Source organism: Dinoponera quadriceps, unplaced genomic scaffold (assembly GCF_001313825.1).
Source record: "Dinoponera quadriceps isolate SergipeBrazil2010 unplaced genomic scaffold, ASM131382v1 scaffold1782, whole genome shotgun sequence".
Taxonomy (NCBI): Eukaryota; Metazoa; Arthropoda; class Insecta; order Hymenoptera; family Formicidae; genus Dinoponera; species Dinoponera quadriceps.
In genome coordinates this window covers 1627399-1655197 of record NW_014555947.1, presented here as the reverse complement: position 1 = coordinate 1655197, position 27799 = coordinate 1627399, and the positions used below count along the sequence as shown (strand labels likewise).

At 44.3% G+C, this 27799-nt stretch overlaps 1 protein-coding gene across 9 annotated transcripts in view; it reads right to left on the bottom strand.

Moving 5' to 3' along the window:
* Positions 1-27799, bottom strand: part of LOC106746090 — a 259684-nt gene that overhangs the window by 133946 nt on the left and 97939 nt on the right. For 8 of the 9 annotated variants that reach the window (XM_014622292.1, XM_014622290.1, XM_014622293.1 and 5 more), the window contains exons 3-4: positions 21292-21372; positions 16613-16835 (exon numbers count right to left, since the gene is read on the bottom strand). In XM_014622292.1, the coding sequence (XP_014477778.1) occupies positions 16613-16835; positions 21292-21372 (304 nt within the window). Of the gene's footprint in view, positions 1-2338; positions 2426-16612; positions 16836-21291; positions 21373-27799 lie in introns of those variants that run through there. The other variant, XM_014622298.1, reaches the window with a different exon arrangement.

Here is a 27799-nt window from a genome sequence, read left to right as displayed (position 1 = left end):
AATTTCTCGCTCATTTCTCTTAGTGGCTAGATAATGTCTAGATAAATAAGTTAGATAATGATTAAATAAAAGAAATTATAGCTACGAGATGAAAAATCATAATTACTTGCCAGGCAGGAATATAATGTTTATTTCTATTTTCTTCAGATTTTTATAAAGTAACCTATTCCCTCCTCGTCAATCTTGAATTGCTACTTCATTTTTAAATGTTAGTGGCAAGTATATAGTAGCTGGATTATGTATTTTTAAATAGATAACGCCACCTATTCTATCATATTTGATATATATAATAGCTAGACAACGGCTAGACCACACGCTCGATTCAACATTTTAGTGAGTAATCAGCCAGTAATGAACTGGTAATGAGCTAGAAAATTTAATCTAGCCTATACTAATTAGCTACTAACTTCCAACTCAGTTGACTCAATATATTTCTACTCGGATATACGACAACTGTTACACCTAGCGACAGACATCAGTATGTTGGAACTTTTAATCTATATTTCAATTTATATTCGTAGATTAGGCCATTCTGAAAGTCTCGTGCCATTTTGCAAATAACATGCAAATTTGTCAATTATTAATTAAAGAAGCCTCTATACATGATCATTTTCAATCATTGATAACTCGAAATAATAATTTGCAAAACGGTAAGACCTTTTGGAATATGGCTATAAATACACGGCGGCTGTTGCACCTAGTTGCGGCAAGTTAAAAGTTTCGTTCGACCAAAACTACAAATATATGTGACGGATAGGACGGCTTGCGTTAGACACCCTGTATATCTCTCGTTCTCTTTCTCCTTATTTGCTTCCGTACTCAGAATATCTCAGTGAGTAACGCACTCGGAACACTTGATTCGTGGGAAACCTCTCGCGAATGATACGCGCGGCGTTCTATTCTGGCCGACGAGCCGCTCTCGGTCGCGCCTCATTCCCGTAATCCGACGCGATTTGGAGGGTGCACTAACGACCAACGATACGATCCCGCAATTATCGCGCGATATAGATCGTATGTCGTTTCGAAAATGTTCGACGCGCGATACGAAGCGGCCTCGCGGCAATTTTTCGCGAACAACGCGCGGAAACCGCCCCCCCCCTCCGTTCATCGGTTATGCGCGGTAGGATGGCGGATGCCGAGGGTGCGTGCGTGCGGGGGGCTTCAATACGAGTTTACGATCCTACTAATATCGGCCTCTTCGAGGGGTCCGAAACCTCAAAGGGTCGAGTAATTACGTCTGTTGCTGCCAAACTGTATGCCGGTCGTTATATTCGAGTACGCGGCAAAGTGCCCGAAATACGCATTCCGCCCGTTAATTGTGAAAAGGGCGGCCAGAAATTCGCCCCGACGAGAAAGGCGCCTCCTTCGATAATATTTTTTTCATCGCGCTCCGTTTTCAAACATTTATCGCGATGTACTCGGTACGGCCTCTCCCCTCCTCTCGTCACGACGAGGGAAAAGGCGACGACGAAAATTCGACGAATCGGAACGGAAAGTGAAGAAGTGTAGTGCTCGTAAAAGCACCGTTAAACGCGACGAAACGTGAAAAAATTATTACGTTTTTGTAAACATAATGACGACAAACACAATGCCGTATGTGTGACGAAATCATACAAGGAGAGAAATCATTTTGCTATCGTAGCGAAACTACCGTTGTCGCTGCGTATTCGTGGCGACAGCGGTAAAATTTCGCTGGCGTGACCAAATTAGCGAATTATTCATAATTAGAGCAGAAATAGTTCCGTTGCCAGGATGGAAGAAATCTGAATTATCCTCAGGACACGTTAATTTATTCTTTGAACGAAATAACGTTTTCCTATATTTGCTAATTCGCTTTTACAGCAAGATCATTTATAAATCCAGCAAAAAAGATCCGGCAAATGGAAATTAGTACTTTTAACAGACCTTCCTGTCGTTCACACAACAACCAATAGATTTTACCGGGACAGCGTGAAACGTGCTGTACCGGCAAATTAATCCTCCCCGTGACGAGAGAACAAAGATCCGACGAATTCAACGAGACTCGGCGGAATCTGCCGCGTGCAAAATTCCATCAGCAGGGCGTAACGATGAACATTGAGAGCTCGTGTGCGAGCGACTGGAGATATCCGGCTGTCGCGACAAGCGTTAAAAGTATCATTAACCGCGCGCGTATTATTAAACGTCATTACTCGATTCCGCTCAACGGGGAGGGCTGCTCATCCAATAGTCACGATTACTTTCCGGACTGATTGACTAATGCGCTCGCCGTTAATGCACAATGAAAATTTCCGGGCTGCGCCGGCTCGCGTCAGCTCCGTGTGCATTAATATTCGCCGAAGCGTTGCTCGCTACGTACCGTATATACACGCATATATCCCGTAGCTCGCACCAGCTCGCGTATATGCACGAGCTATTATTAGCCGACCACCTGTGCGACCCGAGGCAGTTGCTCTCTCACAATCGGCTGCATACGTCTTGGGTCGACCCCTCTCTCTCTTCCTCCCGCAGGATCGTATCGATCCCGAGATGGCACCCGGCTCTCTTCGCTGCCGCGATCGACTGTGCGATTCCAGTTTCTAGGAGACGAGATGGGCCAATTAACAGCCGCCATTCGCACGTACTCGCGCCCGCTACTCGCGAAGCGGATCGTCTGGGGGATGCGGGTACAGAGAGCGGTGGCTATTAATATCCTGTTTAACGGGTGAAATGTGTCTCGCGAAAGTCCGCGTTTCAGAGGTAGAGAGGGACAGAGGACGTATTAATACGACACGACGAGAACACGTAAATATCGATGGGAATTATGAATGGTGAATTGAAACGGGATTACGTCTAATATGATATCAGAATCTACTCAAGTTATATTGCTTTATGTTTCTATTTTCCCTTATATACAGGGTGTTCCGAATGAAACATTCGATATTTATATAATACACACTGTACTGAGTAAAAAAGCTTTCGTAAACATAAGCTCAACCGTTTCTGAGATATAAACATTTTTACATGTTAGCATCGTGATTGACCGGCTCGGTACGTGATATACTATCTACCATATAAATATTCAGCGGTTTTTCTAACAACCCTGTATATATTTTTCTCTTTTTCCACTTTGTCTTTACTTTTCTTAATTTGGTGTATTCTACCACAAAGATGATCTTGTGTTAATAAATAAATATAAGTAAAAAGATTGAAGTAATTTTCGCAGGTGCGACAATTATTATAATTTTTACCACGTTTCGCGGGAAATTGATCAAAGCACGGAACAGCAGAAAGGATACGTATTTCTACCGTCGCGTCGGCTATTTTAATTGTGCCATTAAACAATGATAACGGAATTAGCGCACCGGCGCGCTATCTATCTAATCCATTAATCCGCGGAGGCCAGCGAGGCTGTCGTCCTTTCATCCGCGATTAATTTCCAAACTTTCGTTCGAGCGGTTGCTTTTCACGGGATATTAGCCCGGATCACAAGCCGTTGCACTAAGTATGATAAATGGCGTTTCGTCGCTCGGATGTTCACGCACCCTCTTCCTCCCGCCAGCCATTCTCCTCCTCCTTTGCTCTCTCTCTCGCCTGAGACCACAAGTTTCGTCAATAATCGCCGCATCCGGTCGTTAGTCATTACGGTCCCTTTATGCCGACTGTTTGATAATTGGGATAACCGGAAAAACGAGGAGGGAAAAATGAGAATGAAGAGGGAACGAGAGAGAAACCCCCGTATACACGTCTCGTATTTTCACGGGGCGTCATCGATTATATGCGTTCATTTTTTAGCAGATCATCGCCCATCGCCCCGGGGAAGAGGTCATCCGCGATATCGGGAGCACCCGCATGTCGTCAAATATCGATATTCATCCCAGGTTGACATTTTTAATGCTACTTTGACTCTTAAGAATAGTTCGCAACTACTTAGATGGCCTATAGACTAGTAAAGACCTACTTTAACGACGCTACACCTGTTCATTTCTCTCCTGGACTTTTAATTCTACGGATTTATATGTAATTTTAATGCTGCATGGAGAAAAAGAATTTTATTGTTGCAGAGAAACCATTGTTGCTACCGCACATTCATTGCGACGGCAACAAAATGTAGCTGGCGTAATCAAGTCAGTGAATTGCTCGCAATTAGAACAGAAATAGTTTTGTTGCCAGGATAGAAAATCTTCTGCCTGTGTCTAATTCGTCCTTAGAATACGTTAATTTACTGTTAGGATAAAATATGGGCTTCCTTCATTTAATAATTTGTTCATGCAGCAAGATAATTTGTACATTCAGCGAAATAATGCAGCAAATGGCAATTCTCAACGAGCCATTTTGCTATCCATATAGTAATTGATTGATTTTATTGCGCCAGCATATTATAAAATATAAAATATTATAAAATTCGCTGTGCCAGTAATTAGTTAAGTGATAATGAGCTTTTCTAATATTTGCGGTGAATAAATTTCAATATTATTATAAAAAAAAAATATTTTTGTTCAAGACAATCATTACTTAAAAAAGAAAAATAAATTGAGTAATTGCTCTTCCTCGCGGTACAGTATATTTTTCCCCGTGTAGAACGAAAATTTCGACTCGGGATTATGCCGCGAGCGAGCGTCGATGTCATCATAATTATCACCGTTCAGAGGATGTTAGATACGGCGCAACGCGAGTTCGCCGAGCGGCCACGAGACGACGACGACGACATCGACGACGAGGAGGAGGAGGACAAATGCGACGTGCAGCTGCGATTTCGTCGCTGAGTCCCGCGGCCATAAAATCCGAACGGAGCGGCGCGCGCTACGCGCCGTTATTTCGGCCGGACTAAAATAATTGGAGGTAATTCTCTGTGCCGTTGTTTTTAATCGATCGGCCAACCATGCCCGCCGATTGTGCCAGCGCGTTCGCGTCCGCGATTTAATTGGAAAATCCCCGGCATCGGCCCGCCGTGCTTCCGTCTGCCCGTCTGCGCGCGTGTGTCTACCGTTTACAAAATCTGATAATAACGCCGGGCTGGTGCATCGACTCCATTAACGAGAAAATAGAAATAATGGCGCCGGGCGATAATGATAATGGAATCGTTGATGTCTCTTCTGGCCGCGGCAACAAATTCGATTGTGAGCGATACTTTGCCGAGCGCACCGCTGTATCATCGCGCTTAACGCAATATGCGTCGCCGAATATAATACTGTAATAAGTGTATTGCGCGGCGCGAAAATATCGCAACAACAATGTAAATCCATGTGTGCAATCCGCGCGCGCGCGCTATTTTTAGCCCGGTCGTTATACAATGGATGTAATTATATGTATGAATATGGATACAATTACGCTCGCTTCGCCTAGTGGAATCATATATTTTCCACGCTTTCGCAAACGATTATCTTGTACGGTTGTTACGATCCGCGCGCACACACAGTGTTCTCTAATCGCGATCGTAATCCGAGTAACGCCTTTCTTCCGACTCACAGCGCATTATGACGTCATAATTAAGTCGCAATCCGCGATAAGGCGCGCCGTCCGATCGCCGGCTGTCCGACGCGCTTTATTCACTTTGGGAACGAGGGCTGAGCTCGCTTCGCCAAGCGCGATTCCCAAACGAGCGCAAGAAATATCAAATCAATCATTTACACTATTAACTGAAATGGGAAGTGAGGAGAGAATTGAACTATGCCGTGAAGGAAAGAAAGAGAGAGGAGAGAACGAGCATGATAGCCCGGCAGCTCCTGGTAGTGACACACGCGCGATCTCGAGAAGATGACAAATAATAAATAAATTACACTGTTAACAGCCGAGAAGCGAGAGAAAAATTGCGAAGGGAATAAAAACAGAAAAAAATAGGAAAAGAAAGAGAAAGGCAAAGGACGAGCATGATATCCTGACAGTCCGTGACACACGCGCGATCTCGAGAAGGAACAAATAAATAATTTGCACTGAAATAGCCGGGGAGCGAAAATATGATTTGGTCCTGTCGTGAACGAAAAGAAAGGAAAAAGTGGAGGATGAGCGTAATATCCCGACAGCTCCTGGTCGTGACACACGCGCGATCTCGAGAAGATAATCTCGCCGAGTCTACAAAGTTGTCTAAACTCGTAATATCTCTAACATTAAGTTAATTATAGCTCGCGCGCTCCGAGGGCCGGGAAGGTAGCTGCGTTAACTCTTTTCCGCCTCTAATAGTCGTAGTCGGGCTTACGATTCGCGTATATTATCCGGGGTACGAAATCGCCCGGCGAATCGCTAATTGGTCATACAACCGGCTGGTCGGTCGGATGTGCGAGTCGCGTTTCAACGAGCGTCGTATGCGCTACGTGCGAACAACGCGCGGGACGTGTAACTCGGAAAGTAACGGCGCGACGCAAATTATCCCGCGGGGGACGAGGACTTCGCTTTCGCGATCCGCGGACTTTCGCCGGCTTTCGCACTTTGATGTCCGCGGCGTTTACGAGTCGCGGATCCGGCAGGTGGTTAAGGGGTTATAAACGTAGGCATAACTATGCATTACGACCGGGCATAGCGACGCGACGCAACTCGAGTTGCCGCGTAAATGTCTATCTTAAAGCCGATATTTTAGCGTGTCCTTGACCAGCCAGACGACGGCCCGCGTTGCGAGGAAGGACCTCCCCGAGGTGGAAATACTCTAGAGAGAGAGAGATTTCCCCTTGTGTTTACGATTTTTAATGGTAATTTACAGGATGTCCCAGACTAACAGATTCTGTACAGCTCTATTTTAATTTATCAATGTTACTTACTTTGAAATAAAGTAAAGGACTGATTTAAATAATTGCACAAATTTTATTTAAATAAGTAACACGCGTGAAAGAGATAGTTCACTCACAACATAATCACACGATGATACAAGAAAAAATGGGAATTAAAAATGTAAATTATAGAACATAAAGATGGATATCTCGCGATACATGTGCATGGGGGCGTTCATTTATATCGTTCTATTTCTTGAACAGGAATCGTTCCTGCAGATGTTAGTCCCACAGGCTGGGACCGCTTCTCGTTAAGATCGAGTCCTAAATAGAGAAGCGTTCGGCTCGATATATCGAAAATCGCCTGTTTTTTGCACGCTGATACTTGGAGGAATCGGTAAGGAAGTGAGAAAAGGAAGCCAGTCGATCTTTCCAACGACGTTTCTCCGCTTGTATCTCGAATCCGAGCCTGCGAGAAATTAAGTTCGATTTCCCGAACGAAAGCAGAAAAAAGCTCAGTCACGGCGAATTCGCGACTAATTTCATGTTGAAAGTGCGTTACGTCAACTCGCGGTCGTTCTCGAAGCGAGAACGCTCTTCAAAGGTCTTCGTGCGGGCGCCGCGCTGAAACGGGACGCATTCACCCACCCTTCAATCGTGCCGTCGATTGAACTGATCGCTAAATCCGAGGGCGGACTACGTGCCGATTTCGCCTTTGATGTTATCACGAGTACCGTACCGTGCCGTGCCGATAACGCTCGGAAAATCGGCGCGTGCGATTACGCCAAGCGAAGCCCCGGCTAATTAGGGCTTTATAATTAGTCGCGAATAAACTCACGGAAATTACGCACGTGCGTCGCGCACTAATTAACGGGGACAATGGCCTAAGCCGGCGGGCCGGCATGAGAAAAAGCGGTGCCCGTACTTTCCTTCGTGGAGTACTTTAATTAATCGAAGATACCAGCGCGCTAATTGGAAGGCAAGCCGATAAGGCCTCTTCGTCGCCCGGCCTCTTATCCTGTCTATCCGCGCTTCGGTAATTTGTGTAGTAATTAATTCGTTTTCACCCCGCGCGAAAGGTGACGGGGAGGCCGGTTTCCTTCGCGTCTACGCGATATACGCGCGCGTCTTCTTCCCGAACACCGAGCTCTTCTCTTTCGTGGTCGAAGGATCGATCATTTCCTCGCACTGAGAAAGGAAATGATTAATCCCCCGAAAATTATTTTCAGCGTTAAGCATATTTTGTGTACACTGAGAAAAATATCCGATCGAATGATCCAATTAAAAAGTAACGAACGGATGTATCGGATTACGTGCAATGTCCAATCATTTCGTCATTTCATCGGATCGTTATCCGATGAAAATTACAAATACACATATAATACATCAGTTTTTACATACGCTTTTTATGTATTTATACTAGTAAAATGTGCGTAAATGCTCGAAGCTTTTCACATATTCTGCTCGACATGAATATAAAATAGAAATCTATAAAAAAAGAAAACTTTGGGTAAATATTGTACACAAAATGGGATCTGCCTGGGTTTTCCTTTTAGACTCGCACTTTGATCAAACAAAAAAACTGGAATTTCTCTGGAGTTCCCGCTTAAAATCTGACTTTTGAAACGTTGAAACACACCTCTGATCCGAATTTTTATAGATTTCCCAATCAGAATGTATCATTTGGGGAATCGATGCCGGACGCTTGATTGTCCTTTCGTACAAGACGAGGGGCGCGAATGGAGAGATTCATTTGCTCGTAAATTTCTTCTCCCCTTTCCTCGGCCGCCGGAAATGAAGAAGATGGCGTCGTTGATGGGCTCAAGTCGTTTCCGAATACGTCAAAATGAGCAGACCGGAGGAAAGCTCTCGCGACGGTTATGGGATGTCCCGTATAATTAATTAGACACGCGCGGTTTGTCTGTTACACCGCGATGCGGTTGGCTCGCGTCATCCATCATACGGCGCCACGACAGTGATATATCTTCGTCGGCCGGGTAAAAAGGATCCGGTGCGAAATTTTATGTAATCTAAGATAAGTCAACAGTAAGGAAGAAAGCCACCTCGCTCGAAAATGTTTCGCTCGCCTTACCGAAAGAAGGATGACGAAGCGGCTAGTCGGGGCGCGATCGACGCTTCGAACATGATGAAACTCCCGCGATTCTCGTTCGCGTCCCTTTTATCGCTTGCATCGCAAACGACCGTGCGCGCGCGAAATACTCCCCCTTCTCTTCTTCCGTCGAGTCTTTAAAGTATCTTTAAAGCATCCACTTAAATTATTAATTATGCAGAGGCCGGAGATTTCTGTAATTGCGTTCGCGCACTGTAATTGCGATTTCCGCGGGGATACTTAATGACGCGTTACACGGCCGAGCGTGTTTCCGAAGACGTCCCGTGCGTGCGTCCAGCGTTATGAATAATGGGCCGTGCGATCGCGCGATGTCCGTTATCTGTTAGGGACGAGGTGGAATCGCCGCGAGAAACGTATCTCCCGATCTAGCAAATCCGCGGAGATCATTTAGCATGTCGACTGTCCCGTTGATTCTCAATCGACTGCACAAAAGCATGATTAAATCGCTGAAGGTACGGTAAATAAATGCAAGCCAGACATCCCGTTTCACCGGCTGTACGAGAGCGATCTTTCGTGGCCTGTTGCTTACGTTTTGCGCGTAATTTAAGGCAGTTGCCGAAATGCTGCTGCGACGTTCTTAACGCCTTATTCGATCCTACGCGGCTTGTAAAAATCTATTTTGACGACACCTTTTTAACTTCTTTTTCACTTTCTCCCGCCCCTTAATATCGCCGGAAAATTTGGCTAATTTCCACCGACTAATGAGACGACAAGATTACGGTGTTGATAAGCAATCAGGTAATCGTAACGAAATTGCAAGCGCTAACCGAGACTTTACAACGATAACAATTCCCGTGACAATCACAATCGCGACATCTGCATCGAAATTGACGCGACGATTCTGTCGGGAATTTAATTCCTGCGCGGGATGAGGGAAGCGATTGATCGATAGGCCCGTTAAAACGCGATACCCCGGCGCGACATTAACTTCGTGGAGAAGCGGATTTCGAATCATTCACAGTGGCGGGCGCTTCGAGTGTTTAAAATTTCTTTATATCTTTTTTGGTTTCCAGAGGAGCGTACAATGGAGCGGCACGGCCGAAACTGTCGAATCGTCGGCGGCGTTAAAAAACCCCCCGAGTGTCAATGGACTAATCCGTTCCCCCGCGGGCTCGTCATGCCGTGGCAACGACAAAACGGCTGGCGTCGTATTTTTGCGACGCGCGATCATCGCGGCACCGCGCGAAACAATAGCATCGCTCGCGGTGATAAAGCCGACGCGCCGCGCCGCATTCGCGCGAGTGCAGTCGCAGCGACGTAGCCGGGAAATTTTCAGCCCGCCATCGATTTGTACTACTTGAAGTGTTTAAAAATGCGTTATTCGCCGGAAAGCGCAGAACGAGTAAAATCCGGGCGATTCGGAATATACTAAGAATTATTAGATCAAATTCATCTTATCTTATTTTGCGGATGAAATTGGTTTTTAGTCTTCCTTTCACTTCTTCTTATCTACTCTGTCGGAATGTTCGCCTTCTGTTAAACTTTTAATTCAACTATACAATAGAGGTGTTAAGATATAATCAATTCAATTCTAGTGATATAATTTATTCTTGTTTAGATCTCATGATGATGTCTTCTTAAGTTTCCGTTTTTTTAGCATCAAAGTAGGCTGTTTTACAGAAAGATTTTTGGCATTCAAGACTCGAGGGAGAGGTTAGCAGGTATTTACAGGTTATCAGAGTAGATGCGAACTATCTTCAAGAGCGTCAAAGTAGCGTCAAAATTCCGACTCGGGTTGCTTTCTTATCCGCGACGAGGAAGAATCTTGTCGTCGACCGGCTGCGAATGTCACTTTGTGATGAAATTATTTGATTACTTACAAATTACGTTTGTGCGATACACGGAGAAAGAAACTGCAGTGAAAATTACCAAAAAATTGTGTAACGCCGGACCATATTATGACCCGAAACTATAACTGAAATTATCGTAATCTTTAGTGATGTGTACACGTGAAATATATCAAATACATAAGATACAAAATATTAATATTACTACAAAATAGGTAGAAATACAGAGAAAAATGCAAGAAATACATAGAGTAATTGTAACTGCAACATTTTCTCCGTACATAGATATATACGATTCAATAAAAATATACATCAACGTAACTAAATGAAGCCGTCATTGAAACTTCCCTCATTCCCGCGCCCTTTTGTCTCGGTGCGTCCGAAGGGGGAAGAAGAACGAGTGGCTGCACTTCGGCCGGTTGCTGCGGTGCGGCCCTGCGCGCAGTAGTTACGGCCGGTGCTCGTCGGCCGAAATTCCGGCCTTTATTCGGCGCGCTCGTCCGCTCGAAACGAACGGCTCTCGCCGCGCATCGACGACGCCTATTGCCGCTGTCGTTCAAAGCGAGCGGCCGGTGGATACAATATGGGACTGTCCGCGTCACGACGGGGAACGTTCTCGCGAGGGGGAGAAACGCGTGTCCCGACACGACGTCTCCCTCTCTCGTTTCACGGGACGCCGCGCCGAGTCGGGCCGACCTGCCAATCTCCCTATCCTCGCGAGCGAGAAAGAGTCGCGTTCCGTTTCGCGGTTTTTTTCTGTCGATCTCGCCGCGCACACGTCGGGACGGTAACACACACGGGGGGGGNGGGGGGGGGGGGGATATACGTTTTTCCGTCTTATCCGACAGACGCGGCGCGCTTGTCACGCGTGTCATATCTCCGTTCCTCCTCGTCGAATCTCGAAAAAGAGAGATTCTCGAGTGGATTCGACGCGGGAGAAGCGGATTATTCGGTTACTTATTTATTCCCCCGGGGGAGAGAGAGAAAGAGAGACTCGAATGTGGAGAGTAAAACCGAGTCGGAATTTTCATGCTTTCTTGAAGCTCTTATGGACTGTTCGCGCTGTGGTTTCGGGAAAAACCCGTTTTCTCCCCATTTTCCGCGGATTTTCTTACTTTCTTTGTCGAAAAAATGTAAATATGGGCGGGTTTTAATCAAATATACGTGAATTTCTCTAAACGAATTTTCGCACCCTCGGGACAAAAACCGAAGAAATCTGTGAAAAAATTGAGAAAAAGCAGATTTTTTCGAAACATTAAAAATTTTGTACGCTTCAATTATTAATTACTTCGATTATTAAGTTCGTAGAAATGCTGAAAACGATTTATTTTGACGTTAAACACAGCGAAAATCGAAATTTAAGACATCGCGGTGACATCAAAATTGGAATAAATTATATTCTTATAATTGGATCTATTTTGCTATCTCCTATTGCAGAATTACAGGTTTAACACAAGGCTAACATTTCGACATGGAAAAACAAGGTGAAGAGAAATTAGGCGGTAAATCCGGGGAAACTTCAATTTTTCAGGAAACGCTACAATAAAGAACCAATCGATAATTCGGAGGGAAAAGTGCTAACTTGAAACTTCGCTTCCTTCATCCATCTCCTCTTCCCTTCTCTTTCTCTCCATCAGTCTTTCCCGTCTGTCTGAAAGGCCTTGGCGCGCGCAAAATTGAAGCATGAGTGTACCATGCGAGTAACACTTCGCGGCGTTCGTCGTCGAAAGGTGAAGAAGGAAGCTGGTTATTTTTAACGGCTAACTTCCGAGAGCGAGTGCGTTATTCACGTACTGAATGGCCCGACGCAATAAGAAGACGCGAAAGGATACCGCGCGCGGCTCTCCTCTAATTCATGCTAATTTCGGGGCGGAAACTTTTTGCATCGCTTAATTCAATTAGTTCCGCTCTTTGAATGCGGCAATTAGCATATTAACTCGACTATGCGAACCTCTCGAGCCGGTGTGTACGACGCCCGCGTGTACAAAGTCGCGGCCTTTTCGCGCTTTTACACGTTTCTCCCTCTTTTTCTCCTCCATCTCATCATTATTCATCCGTTCGTCCCGACCCGTTACGACGAGGAATCGTAAATTAGCACTTCTCACTGCGAGAACGTTATCGCGATTCGAAAAAAACAACGAGACGCGCGCGAGTCCGGAATTCAATTGATTACGGAACCGCGTTCGACGTCGTTCGTCTGCGCGCGCGAATCTGCATAATCGAGTTTTCGAATTTCGAGGGTGGACGCCGCCTTTAATTGAATCGGCCACTCTCTGTCGTCAAGAAGGTCAACGTGTCAATCTCCGACGCAGGCGGCGGCATAATTAATCCCGATTAAAAGTAAAAAAGTACAGAGAGCGTACTCGACAAAGCGAAAGAGATAAACAGTGAGATAAATTCGCTACTGCAGCAACGTAATCGCATATAAATGCGTAATCGTAAATAAATGCGATTTATTATTATCATCATCATTATTATTCATTTAATAAGCAGGAAATTAAATATCCCTTTTGGAACAAAAATCCATAGGTAACAATATTTATATGCACAGCATGAAAACAAGGAGCGAAATTTCAAGTTAACTCAAAGTAAAAGTTTTGTTATCTCAATTCTAAGGAAGTCGTGAGATATATTGAAGAAAATCTATTGATTCGGATCGATTTAGCTGTAGTTTTGCATTGATATTCTTAGTAAGATTATCTAGTCTTTGTCGTAGGATTTTTTTGATATCAATTATGGTCTTTATAAAGAAAGAGAGGAGAAAATCTTGGCGAAAAGACCGAACTTTTGGCTTCGAACGTTAATAACTTCATTAAAAATTAATATTTAAAAAATCGGTTTCGACCAACCCGTGCCAATAGTTTAAGATCCGCAACCAACCTTCTATTAGCGAGGAACAGGAGTCCCAGAATTGCGATGTTATCGTTATCGTGGTTATTCTCTTGATTCGTGAAGCCGAATCAATTACAGGGACAGCGACGGGATCCTTAGGGGATCCACTCGCGGATAACTCGGCGAGATCGATCCCCGAAGAGCCGCGAGATAAAGAGAAGTCCGAAGCGAGACAAGATCGATGCTCAAGCGAGCGGAGAGCCAAAAGTTGCCGAACTAAACTCTCCTCGTCGGCGTGCTCATCCCCGGAAACGGCGAACGGACGTAATAACTGATCGCCCCTACAACTTCTTCGGCGAGAGCACTCTCTTTTCAAGGCCGTCGCCGCCGCCGGCGTTGTCGGAAAGCCTTCCACGGCTGTCCGGATGAATAACGCGAGCGAGCGCATTTGTGCGCCCTTCGGAAAACGTTACACGCTCGCGCCGCAATAAGTCGCACGATAAAATTGGCGCGCGGCCGGATCGAGAGAGACACGACGTTTGAAGGGAATAATTAACGTCGCACCAGCGGAATGAGAGCGCGGACATAGCGACGCTCTGTCTCGCGCGGACAGTTAATCGGATGTTGAATGCCTGGCGTCTCGCTTGACGTAAATCGCGATCTCACGGATTCGCAGAAATATTTGCAAAGAGATACGCGTTCGTGTAGCTCACGATATCGGATTTAATGAAAATTTGAAGACCAGCTTAATCGAAGCTTGTGTCCGATTTTATTAAATTGGAATCGCATTGTAGAACGAAGAGTCATCGTTGAAGAAACGTGTCAAAATTCGGGGGAATTCGAATGGAAACGAGAGCGAAATTAAATTAAAAGTGGAATTAACATGGATCGGAGCTGAATTTTTGCAATAATATTTCACGCAATGGAAGTTGTTACATTCTAATCTAAATACGCCCGCCGGCTTTAGAATTGCCAGACTATAAATCGATGATCTTATCTAAAAAGAGTGCTGTCTCAACGTCTCGAGATAGATCGTAATAGAATTTTTGCAACAATGACAGAAGGTTTATTACATCCTAAGCTATGCCCACCGATTTTAGAGTTGTTCAACTCTATAAATCGGTGGCTTTTATCGAGAAAAAAAAAAGGTGAGAGTTGTCCTAATGTCCCGAGATAAAAGCTGTTGCGACTGTATGTCGCTGACCGGCGCTAAAGGTTATCCGCAAGGATCATTAATCGAAGGGATTTTCCCTGCCTGAGGCTTATCCGACGTGTTATCGCACGAGCTACGAAATTTTGGCGTGGATGCAGGGGGTAACAGCGGGGCGACATTTTCTCTCGGCTTCTCTCATATGCGCGAGAAATGTCGACCGTATAATTTCGGCTCAATCGGGGACTGATAATTCTCACATGGCGATATTTCTGGCCGGAAAAACGGCTCGTTGGAAAGTCATTAAAATCGGGCAAATTGAATCGCCTACGTGAAATTGTTATATCCGGTGATTTTTCTTGTTTTTGTTTGTTTTTTTTCGCCTCCCGGGATACGCTCGTCGCCGGAATGAAATTGCATTTCGCGGCTATCGAGTCGGAACGAAGCCTCGTGTGTAATGATAACGAACGGCGACGAGCGTGCGTTAAACTCTGCGTGAAAGTTGTTTAGTGCGTCGTCAAATAAAATTCATTTCGCGGCGATTCGGAATCGTTTAAAATCCCCTCGGTAAATTACCTCTCATCATTACATCGCGTATGCGCGAGAGAGCTTCGTATAAAACACTTTAATAAGAAAGGGAATAAATTGCCTCCCGCTGTTTCCCGCGCTGCGAGCGCGTACTGTTTATCGCCGGCGACGCGAGAGTGATCGTCGAATACGTCGTGCGATGAAAATTGAATTGTGCAAATGTTAATATAAAAATTAATTGGGGCGTACCTCAAGTTTGTAATTATTCTAAGTAAGCATGCCCCAAAATGGCCCTGCCAAATTGGGCTTAGGTATGGCCAAGAAAGGCCATGCAAGTTTCGAATGACATTTCGTGAAAAGGCTCTGAATAGACGCATGGAAAGAAAATTAGTCTGAAATCAATGGCAGGTATTCTCATATATAAGAATATATGTAGTAATATATGGTCAGCTAATTTCTCTTTTGTTAAAGTGTTAAAGTGGAGAAAAATTATATAGAGTCTTCCCAGATCGGCCATTGCTGACGCGCAGCAATCTCATCCGATCGCGCTTCACCCGGAAAAAATGTCCACTCCCTCTGGTCCGATCTCACCCCTGCGAGGAGGAAACCCTTCGTAACTGGCGTAAATGTGCCGCGCCAGCGGAGAGGGAGGAGAGGGAAAGAGGGTCGGTTAAATACATGCAAATGTGATTTCATATGACGACATCGCGAAGGAGTTTAATATCTGCCGCGTTTTACAAAGTCGCCGTGAACGAGAGAGAATGAGAGAGAATAGGAAAGGGTGAGGGTCAAATGAATTTCATTAACTCGTTAGATTTACCGTCGTTGTCATCGTCGCAAAACATCGTTAATTTCAGAGTAATCGCTGTATCGGCGCGTGCGGCGAATATCCTCTCCCACTTTCTCTCTCTCTCGCTCTCTCTCTCTCTCTTTCTCTCTCTTGCTCTCTCCGTTTTCTCTGACGACGGCGGAGAGAGAAAGCACGCGATCCAATTTACTATGGAAATCCTACGCCGCACCCCCTATCGAGAAAATCAATTACGTCGAATGAATACAACATGAAGGGCATAAAGGGTTAGCCGCGAGAGTGCCGCGACCGGTAACCGGAGCCGAACACTACGGGATCGGACGTGGCCCGATGAGAGGGTAAGCTCGGACAGATCTGATTTGTCAGGAGGCAAGAATCGCCGCCGACTAATCTCGTTGCGATCAGAGCCCGAGAGTTTCCGTGGGTCGCATTCGTGAAGATTCTCGATCATCCGCCGAAGAGGCAGAGAAAAGAAAGGTCTATCTTTTACAGACAATTGAAAAAAAATGGACGGTTTTGGTAGACTGTACTTTTTTTCAACAAAAGTTTCCGATCAGTGAATTCGCTTCCGAGAATGAAACTATTCGTTTGTCATTTACTTACTTCGTTGAGTAGTAGGATAATTAATGGCCTTTCTGTATTGTTATCACGAGTAATTCGCGGAAGTTCTCCTCCGGAGCTATTGCTAAAACAGCGCGGTAAAGCTGTGTCACTCACCTTGGCGGGATCTGACTTCTCCGACTGCTCGTTGAAAGTCTGCGAACCCCTCGACATGGTGTTCCTGCGTGGTGTCGTCGTGCCATCTTGCGAGGGGCGAACAAACTCGATTCTACCACCCTCGACGACAATATTGGGGGCTGGTGGAAAATTCTCTGCGTTACCGACTGTATCGCAGTAGCCCAAAAAGCCCGCTTTCTCCCCGTACAAGGGGTGGATTTGCCTGCAACAGAGGGTAAAAGCTCGGCTAAAGAACGCCACAACGACAGATGGTGCTTTCGTGCTGCTTCCGGAGGAGGGTCTGCAGTCCACCGGAGCAGCTTTCGCGATTGTTGCGATACCCGACGCAATATTGCTCAAATACGACTCCACTTTCTTCCTTATTAAACGTGGAATAACCAAAAGACATCGCCGTTATCGTACGATTAAAATTTAATGACTGTTTCTCTTTTCGAAAATCACTCAAAATTCGTTCACCAACTTAACTCTCTCGAGTCTTGTGGGATTATACGTCTCACTTGGCGGTATTAATTTCTTCTTTAATTTGGTTTCTTTTTGTTATATTTATGTTCTGCTATTTCTTTTTCTTACGGGATTTATAAATCCAGTTTTTAATGGAAATGCAATTAAGTATAACTGTTCTGAAAAGTAGTAGACAGAATACATGGAGGCACATGAGAAACCAAAACATGAACGTTGTGGTACCATTTAAATATTAATATTGTCAATATTAATATATCTGTGGGAAGATATGAAAATGTTCATTGTTTATCTCGCACGTACCGAAGAATTTTTCAGACAGACGGACGCGGCGAATCAGCTGTATAAACCAACCCTCGAGTCCCAGTAATATAATTTTATATATTAAATACCCCCGAAACCTTCTCTAATTAATAAATTAAATGAAAATTTATTTTCTTATTCCATTTAATATGTTGCGAAACATACTGCCTCAGCTAGGAGTCGGATATGAACCTCCCCAATTCATCCACCGAGGAAATGTAATTGTTAATCTAATTGTTGAACATATGTATCAAAAAAATATATCTTTCAATGTAATTTGTTTATTTTTAAATAATTTTCACCTCAAAAACTGATGTCGTTTTTGAATAAAGAAAACCGAGCAGTTTGAAAAAGTTAATGCTACATCCACATGATTTTTTACAAATTTTTAAATGCCATTCCGCGTCTCAAAAATAAAGTAAAGAAGAATAAAGTTGCAAATTTGAAGAATAAAGTTGCAAATTTGAAGAATAAACGATAGGGAACGCTAATAAATGTCTCGGGACACTTTCCCTAACTAACGATACAAGAAAACTATTGTATATAAAAGGTTCAATTAGATAAGTGACACGAGATTCGGAGGAAAAATTAATTGACGCTTGAGAAATAAATTGATATGAATGAAGCATTAATTAACGGTCCTGGGAGACTTCCTGCGACGACTCTAATTAGATAAGCGACGTGAACGGTCGCGTGGGCGCATCACGTGCGCCCTCGTCGTCGTCGTGTTCTCGCCGAGACAATGCCCGCGAAATTTTCTCAGACGAATCTCTCTCGCGCGCTCAATTCTCGCGTAGCTCGTCGAACACGACGTCGCGACGTTAGGTCGCACGAGACATCGCGATGTCTTGAATCGCGAGTTTCGTCGTCACCGCGAGATTACGAGAAGGAGAGAGAGAGAGAGAGAGAAGACAAGGTTGATGCGCACGTACGTCAAGCGCAAACGTGTCTGCCCCGAAGGATTAATAAAGAGCTCTCTTCGCACGCACGCACGCACGCACGACTGATCGAACAAATGAACGAACCGTAGGAGTTCGAGAACTCGCAGAGAAAATATACCGGAAACGCGAGATTGTCGAGCTGGGACTTTTCGCTTATTAGGCGACTGCTAAGTCTACTACAGTTTTAAAGTTTCGGCAAAAAAAAAACCGTTTTTCCTCATTTTCCGCGGATTTCTTTGTTTTCTGTCCCAAGGGTACAAAAATTCGTTCATAAAAATTCACGTGTGTTCAGTTAAAACTTGCTATGTTTACTTTTTTCAATAAAGAAGATAAGAAACCAAAAATATCGGCGTAAAAACAGGGGGAAACGGGATAATTCGGAAACTTTAAAACTATACAAGCTACCCAATAGATACCCTATTCTGTAACTTTGAACGACGTGTCGTTGTCGTCAAGTTGTCATCACGCAGGTGTGACATGTACAGTAGAAGCTTTGACTATAGAATATATGGACTGCTACTAGCTAATTTCAGACTGGTAGCCAAGATGTGTCGTGTCACCATCGACCAATTGAGGAATACTAGAACTAAAATTCCGTCATTTGTCGAATGTATGCAGAGAATAGCCATCCACAGCAATTCATTTTATTATTCATTTTTATTATTGAAACAGTGAAATACAACAAGAATTAAAAGTTTTTAAAACTAGTGGTATACTGTATTGCACAATACTGCCAAACTATAAAATATCAAGTAAAAAGAAAAGGTAAGATCTTCTGTGCCTTATTAAGGGTAACCCAAGCTATCTACCCCAATCATTTATATTTTATATCTGTAAGGATTAAATCATTATTATTTCATAATTTAGTGTCTCAAATTAATAAAAAAAATCTACTCAATTAATTACAATTTTTATTTACATATTTCATATTATTAAGCACAGAATACAAAATATATTTCATTACGATTGGTACATCTTAAGATATATTAATATTTCCCAGTCTTTAGTCGACGGGGCGGGACTTAAATCTCGTTGGATACATTTCTCAGCACAGCGATGAATGAGAAGAGTGAAGTGTGGACTGGCGGTCCACGCTTCACTCTTGTAGTCAAAGAATAGAAAAGCTGCGTGTCGACGACGTAACGAGAAAGACATCGTCGTTAAAAGTCGCAGAAAGGAGCTACAGGCGCTCCACTTCTTATCCTCCTGTGACGGATCTTAATTGTCGCGATGATCTATTCCCCGCATGATCGCCCACAGGACGAACGGACGAAAACGCTTTACACGCCCCATTATCTAATTACATTTCGCAATTAGTTCACGTAAGCGGCCAACGGCCCCGGATCGGCTCGCGTGCATTCTAGCACGACGCCGACGGTGTGTGTCATTGTGCAAGCGGAAAAGTGACCGACTTTAAGCGCGCTTGACAAAGGCGATTCGCTCGACAATTCTCTCGCGGCGTGTCGGCGCGCCGCAGACGCGGTGACCGATATTGCATGGACAGATGCATTTGCGTATCAATGTCAATAATCTCGAAACGGAGGAGGAGCAGCAGGCGCGTCGACGGCGGCGGAATTACAGAGCAGGAACCAAGTGTCGCTCCACTTTTGACGATTATATTACCCGGCCCTTCGAAAGTCCATCTAGCTTTTACGTCTCTCTCTCTCTCTCTCTCTCTCTCTCGCCTTTTCGCGCGACGAGTACGCAAATGTGTAAAACATCACACGCACGCGCGCCGCTTTGAAAACGTGCGATCCATAAAGACGTGCAAGTGATTGCCGGGGCTCGAACACGAGACTTTGAAGATCGAGGGAGGAAGGTGGAAGCGACGTTCATTCGTCGTGTCTGATTGTCATCGCATCTTGGACGGAAACGCGTGCTTCCGTCACTATCGCGCTCTCGCAAAGAGGAAGAGGATTCTTTTTGGCACACGACTGTCCGAGCATAAATCCACGAGTTTGGCAAACGAATCGATATGAATGGAGCGTTAATTAATATCCCTATTTTCACTGTCAATATAAAAGAAAAGCAAGAAAATTATGCGAAACGTGAGGAAATTTGGTACGAAGGATACAATCAGATAAGAGACACCATTCAGATGAGTTAACCAATTAAAGCTCATAGTTCGAACGGTGAGGTTAGCAAGAAAACAATAATTGGAAATAGAACCGGAGCGTGAAAAAAACATTTCTGATATAAAAAGTATATTGCAAAAAAGTCTGCAACAAATTGTTATTTTGCGACAAATTATTCAATATTGACTGTGGAAAAAAACCGATCAAGCCGATAAATTCCATAGAAAAAATAATAAAAGAAACACGTATAATCTTTTCTCATATCGTTTTTCGTTTATACAAAAAGAGAAAAATAGATATCACGGTTTATTGAATCTTGTTATAGTGCATACCTAGACAAAGTAAGGTTAGTAAAAAAAACAGTAATTGGAAATATAAAAGACTGGAGCGTGAAAAAAATATTTCCGACACAAAAATCAATTTTGCAACAAATTGTTATAAAAACCGCGATATTAATTTGTTTTTCTGCACAAATAAAGAATGATATGAGAAAAAGTCATACGTGTTTCTCTTGTAACTTTTCCCGTAGAATCTTTGGGCCTAGTCAGTTTCCTTCTGCAATCAATAATTAACAATTTATTTATAATAATTGGTTGCAAAATTGATTTCTGTAATGTGTTTTTTATGTCAGAAATATTTTTTCACGCTCCGATCCTATTTCCAATTATTGCCATTTTGCTAACTTCACCGGTTTAGTCATGGACTTTAATAGGTTAATTGATGAAAAAAGTATGCTCGAATCATGTTCTCATGTTCTCAAGAGAGACGATGCATATTCGCGGCAGTGCTTTTTGCACGGGACCTGCAGCACATTAACGCGCCACTTAGCGCGCTACGTGCGCGCGTAATCGTGGCAACGCTCCAGTATCAATGAACTTACCTGGGCGATGGTATGGGGCGAGGCTTGTCGAGCGCCAGATCCGAGCTGAGGGGCGAGTCGGGTCCGCGGCCGCTGGAAGCCCTAAAACAAACGGAATTATCGTTAGTTAAATTAGTATTCGGAAGCCAGTGGCTTATCTAGGTCTCTCTTACGTCTATCGTCGGGGTTCAATATCCTGCGACGATTAATCGGGCGATACATGAGCGCGATAATGTTGCGACAGATCTTTACGATTTTTTCACTATTTCACAATGAGATATTCGGTAGCACAGCAAATAATAAGCGTGCAAAATCGTCAGGACATCTTATCAATCTTCGCACGTGATCGAAAGTCTCCTCAGAATATACTTAGATTAGAATATGAATATATTATATTATATATATATTGTATTATTATTATAACTATTTATTTCTAAACAAATGGCCCATTTCTTAATCGTAAAAGTAATATTTTAACGTTATTTTTTAATTTTATTTATGAAATCATTTTAATTATAAAGAAGAACCGAAATGAAGGACAAGAAAAATTACATAGTTTTGATAATTACAATTTAAAAGATTATAATTATAAAAATATATTTATACATATCTTTATCTTTTTCATAACTGTAATTTGAAATTAGGAAAATATCCGAAGAACGTTATAAAAAATAACGTTATCTTTATCGTCACTTTCGTCGGTTATTTGCCTTTTCATGTCGATTAATCATCATTTATCAATTAGCCATTCCGATTTGCTGCTCCCTATCATCTCCGAGGAAGCGCCGTCCGTGTGCTGCGCACTTTCCATTTCGCCTGACAACGTAATCGCGGCTCCTCCGACGAGACCGAGTGCAGCCGGTTCCTGCTCGAACGTTCACGCCGGCTGATAAATGATTAGAGAGAGGACCGTTAGATTCGCGCCCATAAATTCCACGAGTCCCGGAGACGCGCGAATCCGCTCTTCTCGCGGCGGGGAGTCTCGCGCGAAAGGCGACCGCGATGAAAAGTCGCGCCGTTCCGCCGTTGCGTAAGGGAGCATCGCGATGCACCTCGCGACTCAGATATTCGTGTTTCCGGCCGGCGCAGCTTGCTTCAACCTCTCGACCCGAGTTCTATTCGAATAAGGTCAATAATAATTCAACGCCGGCACACGTGTGTGATATAAATTTGCAAGTCAGACCGCGACGCGCGATTCGACAACACGATAACAGAGCGCTAAATAGCCGCGACGGCGGCATCGCGGTGTCGCGGAAATGAAATCGACATTTGTTTTTGAAACAGTCTTTGAATCTCGCAGCACAGCAGGAGCCAAGATAGTAAAGTAGGTTCAATTTCAATCATAGTAATATCATTTATCCTTACTTTCACGGGCATAGCCAGGATTTCTGTCGGGGGGAGGGAGCGATCGGCGTCCCGTGCTTTGCAACACGCTGCGTTTTTGTCGCGACGATGTTCCCGCAAAAGCGGATTAGGTAACAATGACAGGCCGGAATGCAACAACGATGACGACGGCAGCGGAACGTCGCCTCGCCGCTTATGCGGATCGACGGCGGCGGCGGTGTTTTTGCCCTCCTCCCCGGTCGCACTTCCGCTCGCAAATCCTCGGACCGCCGCATTTGGAGCTCTTGGCAGCCGCTCAGACGTTCGCGATGAAATATCTAGCACGGGTGACTTTGATCTTCCACGGCGCGCACGAAGCGACGTAGATGCGCGCGCGTGCGTGAGCGCTCACACCCGCGCTCGCAAATGCTCGCACATCACGCTCTGGGAACCAGGAAGTCCCACCGCGAGTGAGATGTCTCGATACCGGGTGTCGGGTGTCAACGGATACGCCCGTGACGAAATTTCCGGCCGCCGCGGAAGATACGATCTGAATTTAGACAGATGCAACGTGTCGTGTCAGGACGATAGGACGTATTAAAAAATTAGCCCTGAGGGGACCCGTTCTGTTCTACTGTAAATTTCTTGCCGGTAACTAGACTCGTTAATGGCTGCGAAAAATTAACAATCCTTTTATACAACTACAAGACGCGTTAACGCAAGGACGGTCTTGACTTTCGAGAGAAAAATCTGCTAAAAAGATTATAATATTCTTGCTTATACAGGGTGTTCCAAACCGTTCGCATGCGACACAGGACTGTGCGCTGAAAAGAAACACGCCTCTCGCTTGATACCCATCGTTGCTAGGAGACTTTCAGAAGTAAGCCCAAAATTATTTTTTTTATACAGTATCCGATCCTACTCTTTACCGGGAGTTCATTAGCTCAGACAAAATAATTAATTACTCACAAACTATTGTGATTTTTGTGATATGGTACGTGACTTTTCTGTTCACCCGTTCTACCTGCACACCATAGGAACCGACTGCTCTTGACTTTTTCAATAAACCCCTGGAATTTTTTTTTTTAATATAGTTTAATCCGGGTCCTTTCATCAAATTGAGTAATCGCGCGTAAAAAGAAAAAAAAACCTTTTCTTTTTCTTGTATGCCATTCGTTTACTGGAACTATATTTATGTTATTTCCCCCGTCTTTAAATTTGCACACCACAAAAACATATTCCCGTGAATTGAACAAATAAGTCAATCAATCAATCAATTTCGGCCGGAATGTTTCTTGATTGAAATACAGACCGGAATTCGTATTCCGTTTAAATTTCGGAGAAAGAAAAACATTTCTAAAATCTTTTAAACACACATACGTGTGTTATTACGAACGATCATCCCCTACGTTTTCCCGATGACAACGCGCCTATCGTAATATTTTCAAACGAAGCCGTCGTCGTCGCTGGCGCACAGCGTGGCTGTGTACTTTCTCCGTCGATCGAAAATCGAACGGGAACGCGTGGGAGAGAGCTAATTGATTCGCCTCGAGGCCGGACACCCGATATAAGCGTCGTTCGCAACGGAGGACACGCGCGCGCGACAGCTGCGTCCATATGGGAGGCGCAGCGAAATTCGCGTTGACCCTCTTCCTCGCATTCTCACGTGGGACGGTCGGTCGGTAGGGTGAATCACCCTCGCTGAAATTCTAAAAGCGCCTGTTTCCCAAAAGTCTATTACGGAGCACTTAGAATCATGCAGAGCGCGGTATTTTCTGTCGTCCGGCAGGCTGGCCTGAGCCACGACCGCGTTCGCATCGCTGTGATCGTTGTACCCGGTGCACGTTGCTTGGCAAGCTACCTAAAAGTGCTCTGGCCGTAATTTACCAATTTGTTGATATTCGATGGGACCTCCCTCCCCCTCTCTATCTCTCGAAAGAACCGGCAGATGAGCGAAGAGAACGAATGGAAAAGTGCAACGGTAAATTTTTTTCCTCGTCTTCACGCGTCTCTCTCTCTCCTTCTCGTTGCAGCTGATAGGTGTGATCTATGATTCCCTAAGTTTCCCAACGTCGTATAATAGCGGAAATATTCGTTAAAGCCGAGCTAGCTTTTCCTCTATAATATTTCATTCCGCGTTCGATCAATTTCGACGGATAGAATATTCTTTTAAATCGAATCGGAGGAAGTGCCACTGATTGAATCAGTAAAACGATAGACGCTCGTGCTGAGTGAGCTCTTTTATCTGATTGGTTATATTTTTAAAACTAAAAAAATATGTCAATCAAAGAGCTGAATGTTCAATAAGCGGTAATACTGGATGCATCCAGGATTTTATCGATAATCAGTGAGTATTCGTTCACTGAAAGAAAAAAAGTGTAGTATTCAAGTAAATATTTACTAAGAAATATCGGAGTAATTATTTTACTCATATTAAATATAATGTAGTCGCTGCTAACCAAATTCTGCAGCGAAATTTCACTAATTTACCGTATTTATATTTATAACTATATCTACCATGACTATCGACTGCTTCTCAATAACATACGCTGATTGTACTTTAGAGAGTATGTCCGAAAAAATCTCGAGTCTTGGAAGATGTGTTTTTCATGTTCCTCTTCACTCTTCTTTTCCCCGAGATTGCACTCTTTCCCGAGCGAATCGACCGAACGCGAAAAATCGCTGCCTCAACTTTCACCGTGCGGAACAGAAACTCGAGCTCTTTTCTGAAACTCTTCCGCAAATGTTGGCCGACCTTTCATCTCTCTCTCTCTCTCTCTCTCGGTGTCTCGCAGTAAGAGCAACGCGCGCGCAACGGCCGAGCAATTCCGCGCGAAACGTGCAGCAGCACTTAGCCGCGCCGTTTATCCTCTTTTTCAGCGACGCAATTCGCTCTCTTGTAACTTCGCTCAATTGCTAGATCGTTAAGTCGTAACCGAGGGACAAAAGGGGGGGGGGAGAGGGAGCGTGCGCGAGAACGCGAGAAAGAGGGAAGGAGAGCCGCGCGGAAAATAGCGTGAGGAGCGCAATCTCGGATCTCGCGAGCGTTGCGAATTGAAACAGAAATCCTCCGTCGTCGTCGTTCTCATCCTCACCGCCGCCGACGACGCAAGGGAGACTCCTTCGCGCTCGAGAAACCTAATTCGTCGTCGCGAGCCGCTTTTACTCCGCACGTGTCGTAAAAATTTCGACGTAACGTCTCTCGACGAGGCGACGACCTCGGAATACGCGACTGCCACGGCGGAGCGAGTTATTTCGCACTCGCCGGTTCGCCTGACATTCCGCCACGGGAGTAAAAACGACGGAAGACGGAGAAGCGGGCTCTCTCGCCTTTGAAGAGCAACAAACGGAAAAATAAAATCGCGCGCGCGGCCGTCGACAAAAGTGCCGGCTCACGTAAGCTCGTAGAGACCCAGCTTGGCTCGCGCTCGTCGTGGAAGCCGGCAGCCAGCGGGTCGCGGACTCGACGATTCGCGAGCAGCCATAATTACATTCACGAACAAGCCGCTCCTGTTGCTCCCGTTTAGCCGAGAGAGCCACGGCGACGAAATACCGACGATTTCTGCACGCGAGCGCAAATTGAAATCCACCATAACCGGAGGCCACTTAACGGCGAGTATTAAACGCGCCGGCGTTTAATCAGCCCTTAAATGAAAAGCAAAGGCCCCTTTGAAGCGGAAATTAATGAAAAGTCTCCCGAGCAGGAAACAACTCGCCGAAGCGAGCCGCAACGATGTATCATCTTTTGACGAAGAAAGAGAGATCTAGACGCGCACGTGTCTTCGAGAATGAAAATTCATGTAAAACGACGAGCGAGTGCGGCTCTTTCACGCGATCACGTGTGATTCGGAAATATTTTTGTATAGACAACAAAAGTGCTGGAATGAAATAAACGTAATTACCTGTTTTTCAACCTTGTAAATCAAGTGATATTTTTATCAATTTACGTCTAGTTTAGTAGCTTGTGAACACTTACTTGAACGCAATGACGTCTTAATTTGTCAGTGAATTACTGAATGTAAATGTGAAATAGTTTTAAGTTTAAAGTATTTATTAGAATTATGTAATACTTCTTTTCCATTGAAGAAATCAAGTGGTTTCACATTTAGATTTTTCTATCCAGTAAATATTATGTTGGGGAAAAATTGCACTGGATTTGTTCAGTTCCCGTTTTAAATTTCTACCCGGAAAAGTTGTTTTAACAGGTACAAGTAAATGTCTACTTATACGAATAAAATATCATATTGTATATACAGTTATTTTTACTCGTAGTAAATAATTGCCGAGGAGTATTGGAATAACCAATTGACTTGGATCAATCAAGCAAATGTTACTTGAATAGTAGCACTTCTCTTTTTTTCAGTATGTCGAAATAGATGGATACAGGTGGACAGGTAAACACATATATTAATACGCTGATTGCCGCGCAGATTTTCATTAATTATTCAATGGTCAATTATGAATTTGTTTATTAAAGATACTATGAATAAATTATAATCTGCGATACATATTTGATTAGCTCGTTTCATTGGCTTTCTAACGACTGTATATTTAATTTGATATATTCGCATCGATCGGTTAACTTCTATTCACAAATTAATGAGACAGGGAGTGTTGCAGCGCCGGTGACCGACACGGCAGTCAGCGTGTTAATAGATCGAAAAAAATTAACAAATAAAATCAACAAATGGATGGAGAGAGTCGGGCATCGAATGAAGGTCCAAATAAACGTTCAACGGCCGAGAGAGAAAGAGGGCTCCCTCTCGGTGACGAAGCAACTTGGCAACTGCGATTCACCGAAGGAGAATCGTTCGTTCTTCCTGTTCGCGCTCCGCACAACGTAATCCGTGATAGCGAGCTGCAGTCTGCAGCCGGTAACGGTACACCCGCCGCAAATATTCCTCGAACGAAGCCGGTGTCGGATGCACGTGCATTAGCGAGCGTCAGGTCCCTTCGTCTCCGCGATGTAACACTATATTCCTCCTCGTCGCCTCGCGCGAACTTGGCACGTCGGCTCGCGCCGCACAGTTCGTGCTGCTCGCTCGCTCACTAACGAGACCAGCGTCTCCCGATAGGGGGAACGCGAGCCACGCGTGTCGACCTGCGTTATCACGTGTCCCTGATATTTTTCAGAGAAAGAGAAAGAGAGAGAAATCCGAACGAAAAAATCGTGATCATCGCTACGAGGAAGCGAGAATGCAATTAA